The sequence below is a fragment of the Amblyraja radiata genome, chromosome 17, assembly GCF_010909765.2.
Source record: "Amblyraja radiata isolate CabotCenter1 chromosome 17, sAmbRad1.1.pri, whole genome shotgun sequence".
Classification (NCBI taxonomy): Eukaryota; Metazoa; Chordata; class Chondrichthyes; order Rajiformes; family Rajidae; genus Amblyraja; species Amblyraja radiata.
The window spans coordinates 38,486,285-38,498,445 of NC_045972.1; the positions used below are offsets into that span (position 1 = coordinate 38,486,285).

General features: G+C 39.5%; 1 protein-coding gene across 5 annotated transcripts in view; it reads right to left on the reverse strand.

Moving 5' to 3' along the window:
• lrrc36 (leucine rich repeat containing 36) overlaps positions 1 to 12,161 on the reverse strand; it is a 40,341-nt gene that overhangs the window by 19,154 nt on the left and 9,026 nt on the right. For 4 of the 5 annotated variants that reach the window (XM_033036229.1, XM_033036232.1, XM_033036230.1 and 1 more), the window contains exons 3-7: positions 10,794 to 10,986; positions 8,952 to 9,051; positions 7,915 to 8,012; positions 4,362 to 4,519; positions 3,181 to 3,229 (exon numbers count right to left, since the gene is read on the reverse strand). In XM_033036229.1, the coding sequence (XP_032892120.1) occupies positions 3,181 to 3,229; positions 4,362 to 4,519; positions 7,915 to 8,012; positions 8,952 to 9,051; positions 10,794 to 10,986 (598 nt within the window). The remainder of the gene's footprint in view (positions 1 to 3,180; positions 3,230 to 4,361; positions 4,520 to 7,914; positions 8,013 to 8,951; positions 9,052 to 10,793; positions 10,987 to 12,161) is intronic. The other variant, XM_033036233.1, reaches the window with a different exon arrangement.

Below are 12,161 nucleotides of genomic sequence, written 5' to 3' on the forward strand. Positions count from 1 at the left end.
TAAATTATGAATTCTAAACATTACACTTTATGTTCATCCCTAATCATTGCTTTGTTTCTTAATTCTCCTTACTCAATCCTCACTTTGAAAGAGACAAATAATAATTTGAATGGCTTAAATAGACTACAAAAGGTATTTCAGCAAAACCTGGTAGAGCCGTTAATAAGTAAACTTGGTCATGGCTTGCACTTTGGCAGTGTCAGTAAACATTTAGACTCAAGAGTGTTTTATTGTCATATGTCCCAGACAGGACAATGACATTCTTACTTGCTACAGCACATCAGAATGTGTGAATATGTAAACATTGTATCACAGGAAAAAAAGAAAAAGTTCAATAAATAACAAATATAGTGCAAATAACAAATAATAATAGTCTTTTGCAGTTCAGAACTCATAGCTTATTCGTTTTGTTTAATAGCCTGATAGCTGTGGGGAAGAAGCTGTTCCTGAACCTGGATGTTACAGTCTTCAGGCTCCTGTGCCTTCTTCCTGATGGCAGTGGTGAGATAAGTGTGTGGCCAGGATGGTGATTTTAGCTGCCTTTTTGAGGCAGCGATTACGATAGATCCCTTCGACGGTGAGGAGGTCATAGCCGGTGATGGACTGGGCCGTGGTCACAACTTTTTGTAGTCTTTTTCGCTCCTGGACATTCAAGTTGCCGAACCAGGCCACGATGCAACCAGTCAGAATGCTCTCTACCGTGCACCTGTAGAAGTTTAGGAGAATCCTTTTCGACATGCCAAATTTCTGTAATCTTCTCAGGAAGTAGAGTCGCTGATTCTTTACAATTGCATCCGTGTGCTGGGTCCAGGAAAGATCTTCTGATATATGCACGCCTAGGAATTTGAATTTATTGACCCTCTCCACCATCGTCCCGTTGATATAAACAGGATTGTGGGTCCTCATCCTTCCCCTACTAGTCTACAATAGTTCCTTGGTCTTACTGATGTTGAGAGCCAGGTTGTTGCCATAGAGGGAGTACAGAGAAGCTTCAGCAGACTGATTCCTGGGATGGCAGGACTTTCATATGAGGAAAGACTGGATAGACTCGGCTTGTACACGTTGGAATTCAGAAGACTTATAGAAACTTACAAAATTCTTAAGGGGTTGGACAGGCTAGATGCAAGAAGATTATTCCCGATGTTGAGGAAATCCAGAACTAGGGGTCACAGTTTAAGGATAAGAGGGAAGACTTTTAGGACCGAGATGAGGAAATCATTTTTTACACAGAGAGTAGTGAATCTGTGGAATTCTCTGCCACAGAGGGTAGTTGAGGCCAGTTCATTGGCTATATTTAAGAGGGAGTTAGATGTGGCCCTGGTGGCTAAAGGGATCAGGGGGTATGGAGAGAAGGCAGGGATGGGATACTGAGTTGGATGATCAGCCATGATCATATCGAATGGCGGTGCAGGCTCGAAGGGCCGAATGGCCTACTCCTGCACCTATTTTCTATGTTTCTATGTTGTGCTGGCACCATTTGGTCAGTCGGTCGATCTCACTTCTATACTCTGACTCGTCCCCATCGGTGATTCGTCCAACCACAGTGGTGTCATCGGCTAACTTGATAATGGAGTTCGCACTATGACCGGTTACGCAGTCATGGGTATAGAGTGAGTTAAGCAGGGGGCTGAGCACACAGCCTTGAGGCTAATCCCCAAGTAAGATAATATACTTTGGGGGTTTTCTTGCATAGTATATTATTATAAAAGGTTTCTAAATTGCACGAGTATAATATTTCCAAGTTAAAAATTTAGATAAGCAAGAAAAGAAAAGCCTTCAAAAGCAAATATCACAAAATTTAGTCACTTCTTTAAATGTAATTGAAAGTTAGTAATTGGAGTTATATAGCATGGTAACAGATAATTCAGCCCAACTCATCCATACTGACTGAGGTGCCATTGTAGTCCCATTTGCCTGCATTTGGCCCAAATCTGCACTGTCTAAGAAAAAAATAATATAGTGCAGATGTCAAGAATGGATCACGTGGGGTTTAATTTTATAGCTGCAAATTCTGTATAATCCGTTTGTAAACCATATCATTTGGGAATGCATATTCGTGCATGGAAACCACATAACAAATACTGTGATGCATGCTACAATATTGCTTAAAAGGTATGTACCACCAGATTCAGGAACAGCTTCTTCATTAATGTTATCAGACTACTGAACGGATCCCTCATAAGATAAGGATGTGGTCATGATCTCCCAACCTACCATATTGTGGTGCTTGCACTTTTTTTGTATCTATACTTACTCTGTAACTGTAATGCTAAAACACTAATATTATATTCTGCACTCTGGTATTTTTCTCTTTGTACTATCCGTTGTACTTATGTATGTGGCTTGTTATACTTATGTATTGTGTGATTTGACTGGATAGTAAGCAAAAGTTTTTCACCGTATCACTGCACACTTGACAATAATAAACCAATAACAATCACATGTGAAATGTAATGATAGTCAAAGAAAAACATCTCTATGATTTTAAATATATAATCGTAAAATCTAGATTGCATCCAAGAAGCTATGATCATCGTGTTCAGATATGGTGATCAGGGCAAGACAATCAATATTGTATCATCAATATCACAAAGACTGCTCTGATAGCTCTTAACACCTTGAGCTAAAATAAAAAGCCACAGAATGTAGGGATGCATACATCTGAAATAAGTACATTAATCTTACATAAATACTCTGGTTAATGTGCAAAAACAGCATTAGAATGCAAAGTAATCGGCACTTAGAAAAGATCGCACTTAAGGTCTTTTTTTTTTTTAATCAAGAGTTTCTCAAAATAATTATGCTGAGGCCCTGTATCTTCCCAAATGAGTTAGTTTTGTGATATAGTTCAATTTAAAATGAAGATGCACATAGCAGAACTGTGATAAACATTAAAATTATCTCCATAAGGCCGATGTTAAAAGTAAGAAACACTATGGGACAATTACTTGTAACTTTATGTTCCCATATTGCTCAATAAAACTACAGTCATGAACACTTGCATTCAAGCTGCATCAGTTCATCATAAGTGTGAGAATTCTTGGTAATCATCTCTTGAATGTGAATGTATAAATGAAATGTGATGGGTCCTTCTTGACTTAAATAAACAGATGATTCAATAAACAATAAATAAACTTTTATTTCAAACTTATACCCAAACACCATCTCTCAAGGCTTTACCTTCACTGAGATAACCGTGATGCTGTCCACTTCTCAAATGTTCTGATTCCTGCAAAAAACGTGTTTTATTAAGATACTATTCAGGTTTTACAAGTAAAGAAAGATCATCCGTTGTCTAACAGTAAATACTGCTCCATTTTTAAATGTACGCAGATAGTCTAATTTACACCATACATTGATTTGTTTCCATTAATTGTACGGTGTCTCCAACGCAGTGATTCACGCAACTTCAGCAGCAAGTATTCAAAATTTTGTCCAGCTAAGTGCAAGTTAGCAAGATTCTCAAAGAATATTGAGGCAAGTAAAACATATTAATTATTTTTCAGAAGAAAATATTTAGTTTGCTTTTACTAATCAGTTTCATCAAATAAAAACAAATTGAATACACAAAACAAAATTTGATAGAACAGGTGATGTGTTGCAGATGTCGCATGTGGGAATTGGTTGAGACTAGCGAGATCTCCCGCAATCACATCTGAGGCAGCCATGACTTTGGGTCAGCTTGGAAATGTAACATGAGGTAGGGATTTGGGCAGAAGGATGTGAGTGCAAAGTCATATAGGTACAGGGTACCCAGGATATGGTGATATAAAAGTCCATACCTTTTCCCTATGTTCGCCTCTAGGGTATGAACAAAGACTGGAGAGAAAACAGGCAATCGAACCAAAGATTCACCCAGGTGGGCACAATGAAAAGCAACATGGTGCTGGGAAGGGATAATAGTTAGGTGTATGGCTATGGCTCTTTGTCACCATGACTGGGAGCCCTGAAGGCTGCATTCACTGCCTGGTGTCTGGATTAAAAGAGATCTACTCAGAATTATAGAGCAATGGAATAGGAAGAGCTGTTTGTCATTATGCACATAGGAGCTATTCAGATAGAAATAGGAATGATATAACTGAGAGACAATGAGAAGATAGAGTTCCAACTTTTTTTGTTTTGTCTTTCATCAACAGCAGATTTTTATCTTAGACTCTGTTTAGATTGCAAGCTGAATATCCTGACAGATCTTTAAAAACTTATTGCAACCTTCAATCACATTTGCAAGTGATAAAAGTACTGGTTCGAAGTACTTGATCATATAACATTGGGTTGCCAAAAAGACACACGTGTTAAAAACAATTTAAAAATAACTACTGGTAAGTGCTGAAAAGGCTAGGTTCATTAACAAATGATCGTACCATAGGGTCTAAACTCATCTTGCTAGACACGTCATTTTCTCTGGTGTCCTTCACATCCCTTGTAGAATAAAGAGCTGATAATGGAGGCCGACTGCAAGCAGCTTCTCGATGCTCATTCATCATCTGAAAGTCATGAGGTGCCCATCTTTCCTTCAAATCTACGGGAAACAAAAGTAAATTACAAAACCCATAATTATAAACCTCCTCAAACTATTTAAACTACTGCTGTGCCCAACCAAAGGGGAGATACTCACGGAAAGACAAATTGCTGGATTAACACAGACAGTGTCCCTGAAGAAAATGGATAGGTAACCTTTCGGGTCGGAACTCTTTTTCAGACTGAAGTAGGATTCCAACACGAAATGAGGGTCTGAAAAAAGGGGTTCAGACCCAAAAAGTCACCTATCCATGTTTTCCGGTGATGCTGCCTTATCTAGCATTTTGTGTCTTTCCTTGGTAAACCACCATACACAGTTCCTTGCTTCTTTCAAAGGGATGTGTCTGTAGATCAAACAGTATTGCCGATTTGATCCGTGTCTGGTTTTGCTGTTGATGACCTGATGTCAGGTTTTTCACACCACCACCTGGTGGCATGCGGGCAGCAATGCTGGTTAGTTCTACTTACGACTCGGAGCCTATAGTACTCATTTTGATGGCCTCTGTATGTATTCTAATTAAAGTACTTGTTATGATATATAACGACTCTGTATCAATAGTACTTTGCACATGGTGTCGGAGGTGGAATTTCGGTTTGACTTTGGCTGGTATTTACAAGGCTTTTCATAGTCTCAGACATGGCTGAAGTGTTCAGAAAACCTGACCCACTCCTTTTCGATAGCAGAATCGGACAACGGTGGTGTACCTTCGAGTGACGGTATAATTTGTTCATTGCTGCAACTTCTCATGACAAACCGGCAATGGTCTGTGCAAGCATGCTCCTTCTCCTCGCAGATGAAGCTTACGAACGAGCACAACAGTTTGTGTATGCTGAGGCAATAACTCATCAACCTGCCGATGGTGGGATGTCGATCGTGACCCCGGCTGAGTCACCTGACGACCCGGAGTGTCTCAAAAGAAAGTTTCAACAATTGTTTCTTAGCTGGGCATGTTGCTTGGCAAGGACAAGTTGGGCCGAAGAGCCCTTTCCCTGCTATATGACTCAATTACAAAATTAATTAAAATAAAACATAACTTAACATATGCTTCCCTGTTGTCTATGCAACCAAATAATTTCCATTTGGGGACCTGCACAGGTTAATGCTGTGACATGTGCAGACAGGTGTGGAGTGGAAATAGGTCAACACATTTTGGAATTTGGATGAGATTTCCAAGTACTTAGAAGCACATGACAGAACAGGCCAAAGTCAGCATGATTTGTGAAGAGGATATCTTGCCCGACAAATCTGTTGGAATTCTTTGAGGAAGTAAATAGCAAGATAGACAAAGTGGATGTTGTTTACTTGGATTTTCAGAAGGCCTCTGATAAGGTGCCGCAGTGAGGCTGCTAAACAAGATGAGCGCCCATGGTATTAGAGAAATGTACTAGCATAGATAGAAGATCGGCGGAATGACAGATGACAAAGAGTGAGAATAAAGGGGACTTTCTCTGGTTAGCTGCTGGTGACTAGTGGTGCTCCACAAGGGTCGGTGTTAGGTCCGTTACTTTTCATGGTGTATATTAATGATCTGAATTATGGAATTTATGGCTTTGTGACCAAGTTTGCGGATGATAAGAAGATGAGAGTTTCAGGCAGGCAGTATAAAGGAAACAAGGAGTCTGCAGTCGGACTTGGACAGGTTGGGAGAGTGGACAAATAAGTGGCAGAAGTAACAGAGTGTAGCGAAGTGTATAGTCATGCACTTTGGTGGTAGGAAGAAAGGCGCAGACTATTTTCTAAATGGAAAGATTTAAAAAAAAATCTGAGGTACAAAAGGACTTGGGAATGTTGGTGCAGGATTCCCAAAAGGTTAATTTATAGGTTGAATCGGTCGCAAGGAAGGCAAATTCATTTTGTGAGGGCTGGAATACAAATGCAAGAAGATAATGCTGAGTCATTATAAGGCACTGTTCAGATTGCATTTGGAGTATTGTGGGCAGTTTTGGGCCCCATATCTGAGGAGGGATATGCTGGCTATGGATGTTTCCAAAAGAGGTTTACATTATCATAATCATGATCATACTTTATTAACCAAGTATGTTTTGCAACATACAAGGAATTTGGTTTGCCATACAGTCATACCAATAAAAGGCAACAAGACACACAAAATACATTTAACATAAACACAGTGACTCCTCCACATTCCTCACTGTGATGGAAGGCGAAAAAAAAAGTTCAATCTATCTCTTCCCTTCTTTGTTCTCCCACGGTTGGGGGCCTCAAGCCTTCCACTGTCGGGGCGATCTTGGCTCCCGAAGCCAGCGGTCAGGCCCTCCGTGTCGAGGCGATCAAGCTCCCGCATCGGGGGGATCTCAGCTCCCCGAGCCGGGTGATCGGACCCCGGGTCGGGGCTAATCGAACCTTCTGCGACTTTGGAGCTTCCCGACATCGGTCTCTACCCGAGACTGCGAGCTCCTCGATGGTGAAATCCACAGGTCGCGGTTGGAGCGTCGATCCCAGGCAAGGGATCGCAGGCTCCGATGATAAATCCATGGCCCCGCAGTGGGGCTCAAAGTCAGTCTCGAGCAAGGCCAACTCCATGATGTTAGGCCGCAGGGCGACTGGTGATACGATCCGGAAATCAATTGCATCTCCGGCAAGGTAAGAGATTGAAAAAAAGTTTCCCCCCCGACGCCCTCCCCCACCTCCCACATAAAACAAACCAGAGAATATTAACACAAACTTTTTAAAACACACTAAAAATAACAAAAAAAGACAGACAGACCTTTGGCGAGGCAGCCATCGCTGACGGCGCCACCCGGTGGTATACATTAAATTACAAGCATGATCCTGGAGATGATTGGGTTAATGTATGATAAGCATTTGATGGTTCCGTGCCTATACTCTCTGAAGTTTAGAAGGATAAGGGGGCATCTCATTGAAACTTACCATTATGAAAGGCCTGGATTGAGTAGTTGTGGAGAGGATGTTACCACTAGTGGGAGAGTCTAGGACCAGAGGGCACAGCCTCAGAATAAATGGACATATCTACAGAAAGGAGATGAGGAATTTCTTTGGTCAGAAGATGTTGAATCTATGCAATTCATTGCAACAGACAGCTGAGAGATCAAATCCAGATAATTTAAAGCAGAGATTGCTTGGTTTTTGATTAGTGTGTCAAAGGTTCTGTAGTAGTCAGGAGAATGGGGGATAGATAGATCAGCCATGATTGAATGGTGGAGTAGACTCATTGGGCCGAATGGCCTAATTCTGCTCCTAAAACATGAATTTCACACACTTGTCGGCACTTATACTGGGAAATGGCAGCCCTTCAAGGAATAGCTTACAGTTCTCAACCAGTTCTAGCTCAGTAAATCAAAATGGTGAATTGATTATTCAATATGATCTGTGGCAGACATATTTAATGGTCAAATATGAATCAAAGTATCTCTTACCAGTTTTAATGTTTGATGCAGCATCCCACTTATATTTCATTGATGGATTCATGGAATCCTGATCACCTTTATCATATGTGTTCTTCTTTATATGGTCACTGAAATTAACAATAGAAGCAAGGTAAAATCAGCTTCATTATGACATCAGTCATAATAAATATCCATACAAAACAAAATAACAAAGACAAGTAGTCTAAAATAAAAACAGAACATTTTGGAACTGCACAGCAGGTAACAGAGCATTTACAGAAGGATGCTTGGGTTCAGCCTTCCTACAGAACACTGACTCTACTGAGTAATTCATTCATTTTCAATTCAGTCGTTTTCTGTTTTTTTAATATAATAAACAATCATCCATTCTTCTTCAAGGCATTTAAAAATGTTTTATCAAACAATCAGAAAATTGCAATAATAAATGATCCCAGGAATGAGTGGGTTAGCATATGATAAGCGTTTGACGGCACTGGGCCTGTACTCGCTGGGGTTTAGAAGGATGAGGGCGGATCTCATTGAAACTTACCGAATAGTAAAAGGCTTGGATGGAGTGGATGTGGAGAGGATGTCTCCACTAATGGGAGTGTCTAGGACTAGAGGTCATAGCCTCAGAATTAAAGGACTTTCCTTTAGGAAGGAGATGTGGAGGAATTTATTTAGTCAGATGGTGGTGAATGTGTGGAATATTTTGCCACAGAAGGCTGTGGAGACCAAGTCAATGGATATTTTTAAAGCAGAGATCGATAGATTCTTGATTGGTACATGTGTCAGGGGTTATGGGGAGAAGGCAGGAGAATTGGGTTAGAAGGGAGTGATGGATCAGCCATGATTGAATGGCAGAGACTTGATGGGCCAAATGGCCGAATTCTGCTCCTATCACTTTTGAGTTAAATAAGATATAAAATGTATTTGTAAAATTCATAAATCTGAAAAAGTTGAAATAAAAGCACCAAGGATATTAATAAAACTCTTATTGACCCAAGTACATTTTTAGATAAATGTACATGTATGTATATATATATAGAACATAATTTTTTCCTGACCTCTCATCTGCTTTATCTAGTTCTGATGTCCCATTTTGCTCTTGTGAAATGAAGTGAATTTGGGCACTTTTTCGCTCACTATCCCGAACGGGTCTGTCATCTGTTGATGACAAGTAATATTTGGATATAAAGTACATGGAAAGAACAATTAATGGTGCAAGTGATTACTCAGAGGTAACCAGACTAAAAATGAGTACCTCATTAAATTACAAGCTAGGCATGACATGGCATTATGCAAGTGCTACTTCAGTTAATTCAAGTAGAATGCTTTGGCAGTTATTTAACTGTACCCTAAACAAGTGTTTGTTATCTGCACATGATTTATCAGCTAAACTATGGAAATATAATTGCAGCAAATAGAGAATCAAATTTGTTTGTCAGATAACTTTACACTGGCATGTTTATTGTGGAATGTAAAACAAGAATTAATCTCACTAGCCTTTCTCTGGCTTGAAATGAACATTGCAGACCTGGAACTCCTCAAGCTGATCTAACAATACATTGAAAAAAATTGGATAGATTGAAACTTCTTATTCCTCCCTTTTCCCACCCCATTCCCTAATGCAACTATATCCATATAGATAAAAAAAATAGTTAATGCTTTGTATACAACAAAGTTTATTTTGACTTTTTGCATACTACAAAGGATTTAACTTTAAATGGCTAAACAAGCACACCCATAATGACTACACATTTTGTAGACATCTTTATAAACTGAATTTCACTGGCATCGTACTCTACCTACTGATTCATTTATTCGTATCAGCTTATTAACATCTCTACTTCATTAGAAGATTGAGGAGATTTGATATGTTGAACCTCTGCAGGTGTATGAATGAAAAATCTGAGCACATTGACTGGTTACATCACGGCTTAGTTTGGCAAGTGGAACGCCCAGGAATGAAGGAGATTACAGAGAGTGACAGATATTGCCTGGTCCATCACAGATACTGATCTTCTCATCATCAAAGGGATCTATAGAAGGCAGAAAATGGTAGCCTATAGAAGGGATCTATAGAAGGTAAAAAAGGTAGCCTATATCAAAGACCTACATCATTCTGGCATGCTCTTATTTCACTCCTACCCTCGGGGAAAAATGTATAGCAGCCTGAAAACCATAACTACTAGGCTTAAGAATATATTTTTTCCAGCAACTATCAGGCTCTTGAACACTACACAACACTAACCTCAGCAACACTACACAACGCTAACCTCAGCAACTAAGCACTTCTCTGGACTTTATTATACTTATGTGCAGTATTGCATTTACAGGCCTGTTAAGCTGCTGCAAATAAGAATTGTGTTGACCCGTTGCCAGTATATATGATTATTAGGCACATTTGACACTTACTCCATTGATCTATAATTAACTAAAAAAAAGACAACTACAGTAAACCTCCAATGACATATGCCTTTGGTAGTGCCACACTAGCAGATCTTCTGGACTAATGGATGTTATTTATATCAATAACCAACCGTTTTTAAAATTCAATTTTTTAAAGACATTATAATGTTTTGCAATAAATTTCCCAGTGATCCCTGCAATTTTTAAGTGAGCGCAGAAAACTAGGATCCTGGAGAATTTGAAGAGAATGAGAGAAAGGGGACCCTGGAGAATTGAATGGAAGCTAAGGAACTGGGAGTCCCTTACAGAGAGTGAGTGCAGCAAAAGTTATCTGGTTAGCCAGATGCCAAACCATCAGGTATTCTGGCCATATAGATATCAGAGTTTTGCTGTAATTAAGCTCAGAGCTATTAGCTACACAACAACTAATGAAAGTGCAATCTCAAACAGTAGTTAATGAACATCACATGGTCAATATGTCACAAACTCGTGCTTACCCAATTTCTTCAAGTTTGGCAACAGGTGTATTACATACTGTCTATAATTCTCTTCATTCCTGGTAATTGGATTTAGCCGTAAATCAAGCTCTTTTAAATTGATTAGGTGTCGCAAACTGGAAATTTCTTTCGAAGATGGCACATTGTTATAATACAAGTTTAATTTTTCCAGTGAATGCAAACACTCCAAACCCTATCAAAAGAAAAACCTACAAATAGTCATTCATAAAACAATTGAAACCTTTAAACTTAATAATCCACTTCTATTTTTCCCCAAGCACAGAACCTCAACATTTTAGATTAACTACAAAAATAAATTATGCTACAAATTTGGCAGCATCAGTAAAGATAAACAGCCAATTCCAATCGCAAAATCTCTTAAAATAAATGTTACCCATCAGTTCTGATCAAGAGCACTCCTATTAAATACAAACTTAGCCCCAAAGTACGCTTTTGTTTTAAAAAATAATTTTGCGCCAAAAGAAATTGAGAATCAGCATTTCATATACATTCCTCTGGTATAATTGTCGAGAAGCCTTGTTAAAAAGTAACACCACAAACCCATCTCTACATGCTGCACACATGAACAAAATCTTTCTAAGCACAAAGGTACACAAAAATGCTGGAGAAACTCAGCGGGTGCAGCAGCATCTATGGAGCGAAGGAAATAGGCGACGTTTCGGGCCGAAACCCTTCTTCAGACTGATAGGGGGTGGGGGGGGGGGGGGGGGGGAGAAGGAAGGGAAAAGGGAGGAGCCCGAGGGCGGGGGGGATGGGAGGAGGCAGCTCGAGGGTTGAGTTTCTCCAGCATTTTTGTGTACCTTCGATCTTCCAGCATCTGCTGTTCCTTCTTGAACACTTTCTAAGCACAACATCTGTTGGCTGCCACTGCGGAAATGGCAAACTGCATAAGGTTTCTAGACATCCAAGCTATGGGCCTGAACTTGCTTCCTGTAGCCAGTTGTCAACTGGCCCATGTAGGAATATGTACTTATCTTTTCCTGATCTGATTGTGTCAACTTGCCACCCAAATACATCTAATCTCAATTTATGAGGTATTGCATGGCAGCAGGGCCTTGTGTGACATGATGCTTTCATGCAGGTTGACAAGAACAAGCTTTGCCCATGAAACAACAGAAAACACTGCATTCGGATCATCCATAAACTTAACCAACTAACATATCTTTCCAGGACTTTGAATGTCACTGATATTCAGAGCATTCAAAAACTATTAATTGAGGGAATTGTAAAGTCTTAAATTGTTTTAATGTTTTAAAATGTAAAAGAAAATGTAAATGGTTAAAAGCACTTTAAATTATTATTAGACAATGAAAAGAATTTAAGCATTCTATACTCCATAGTACTCCT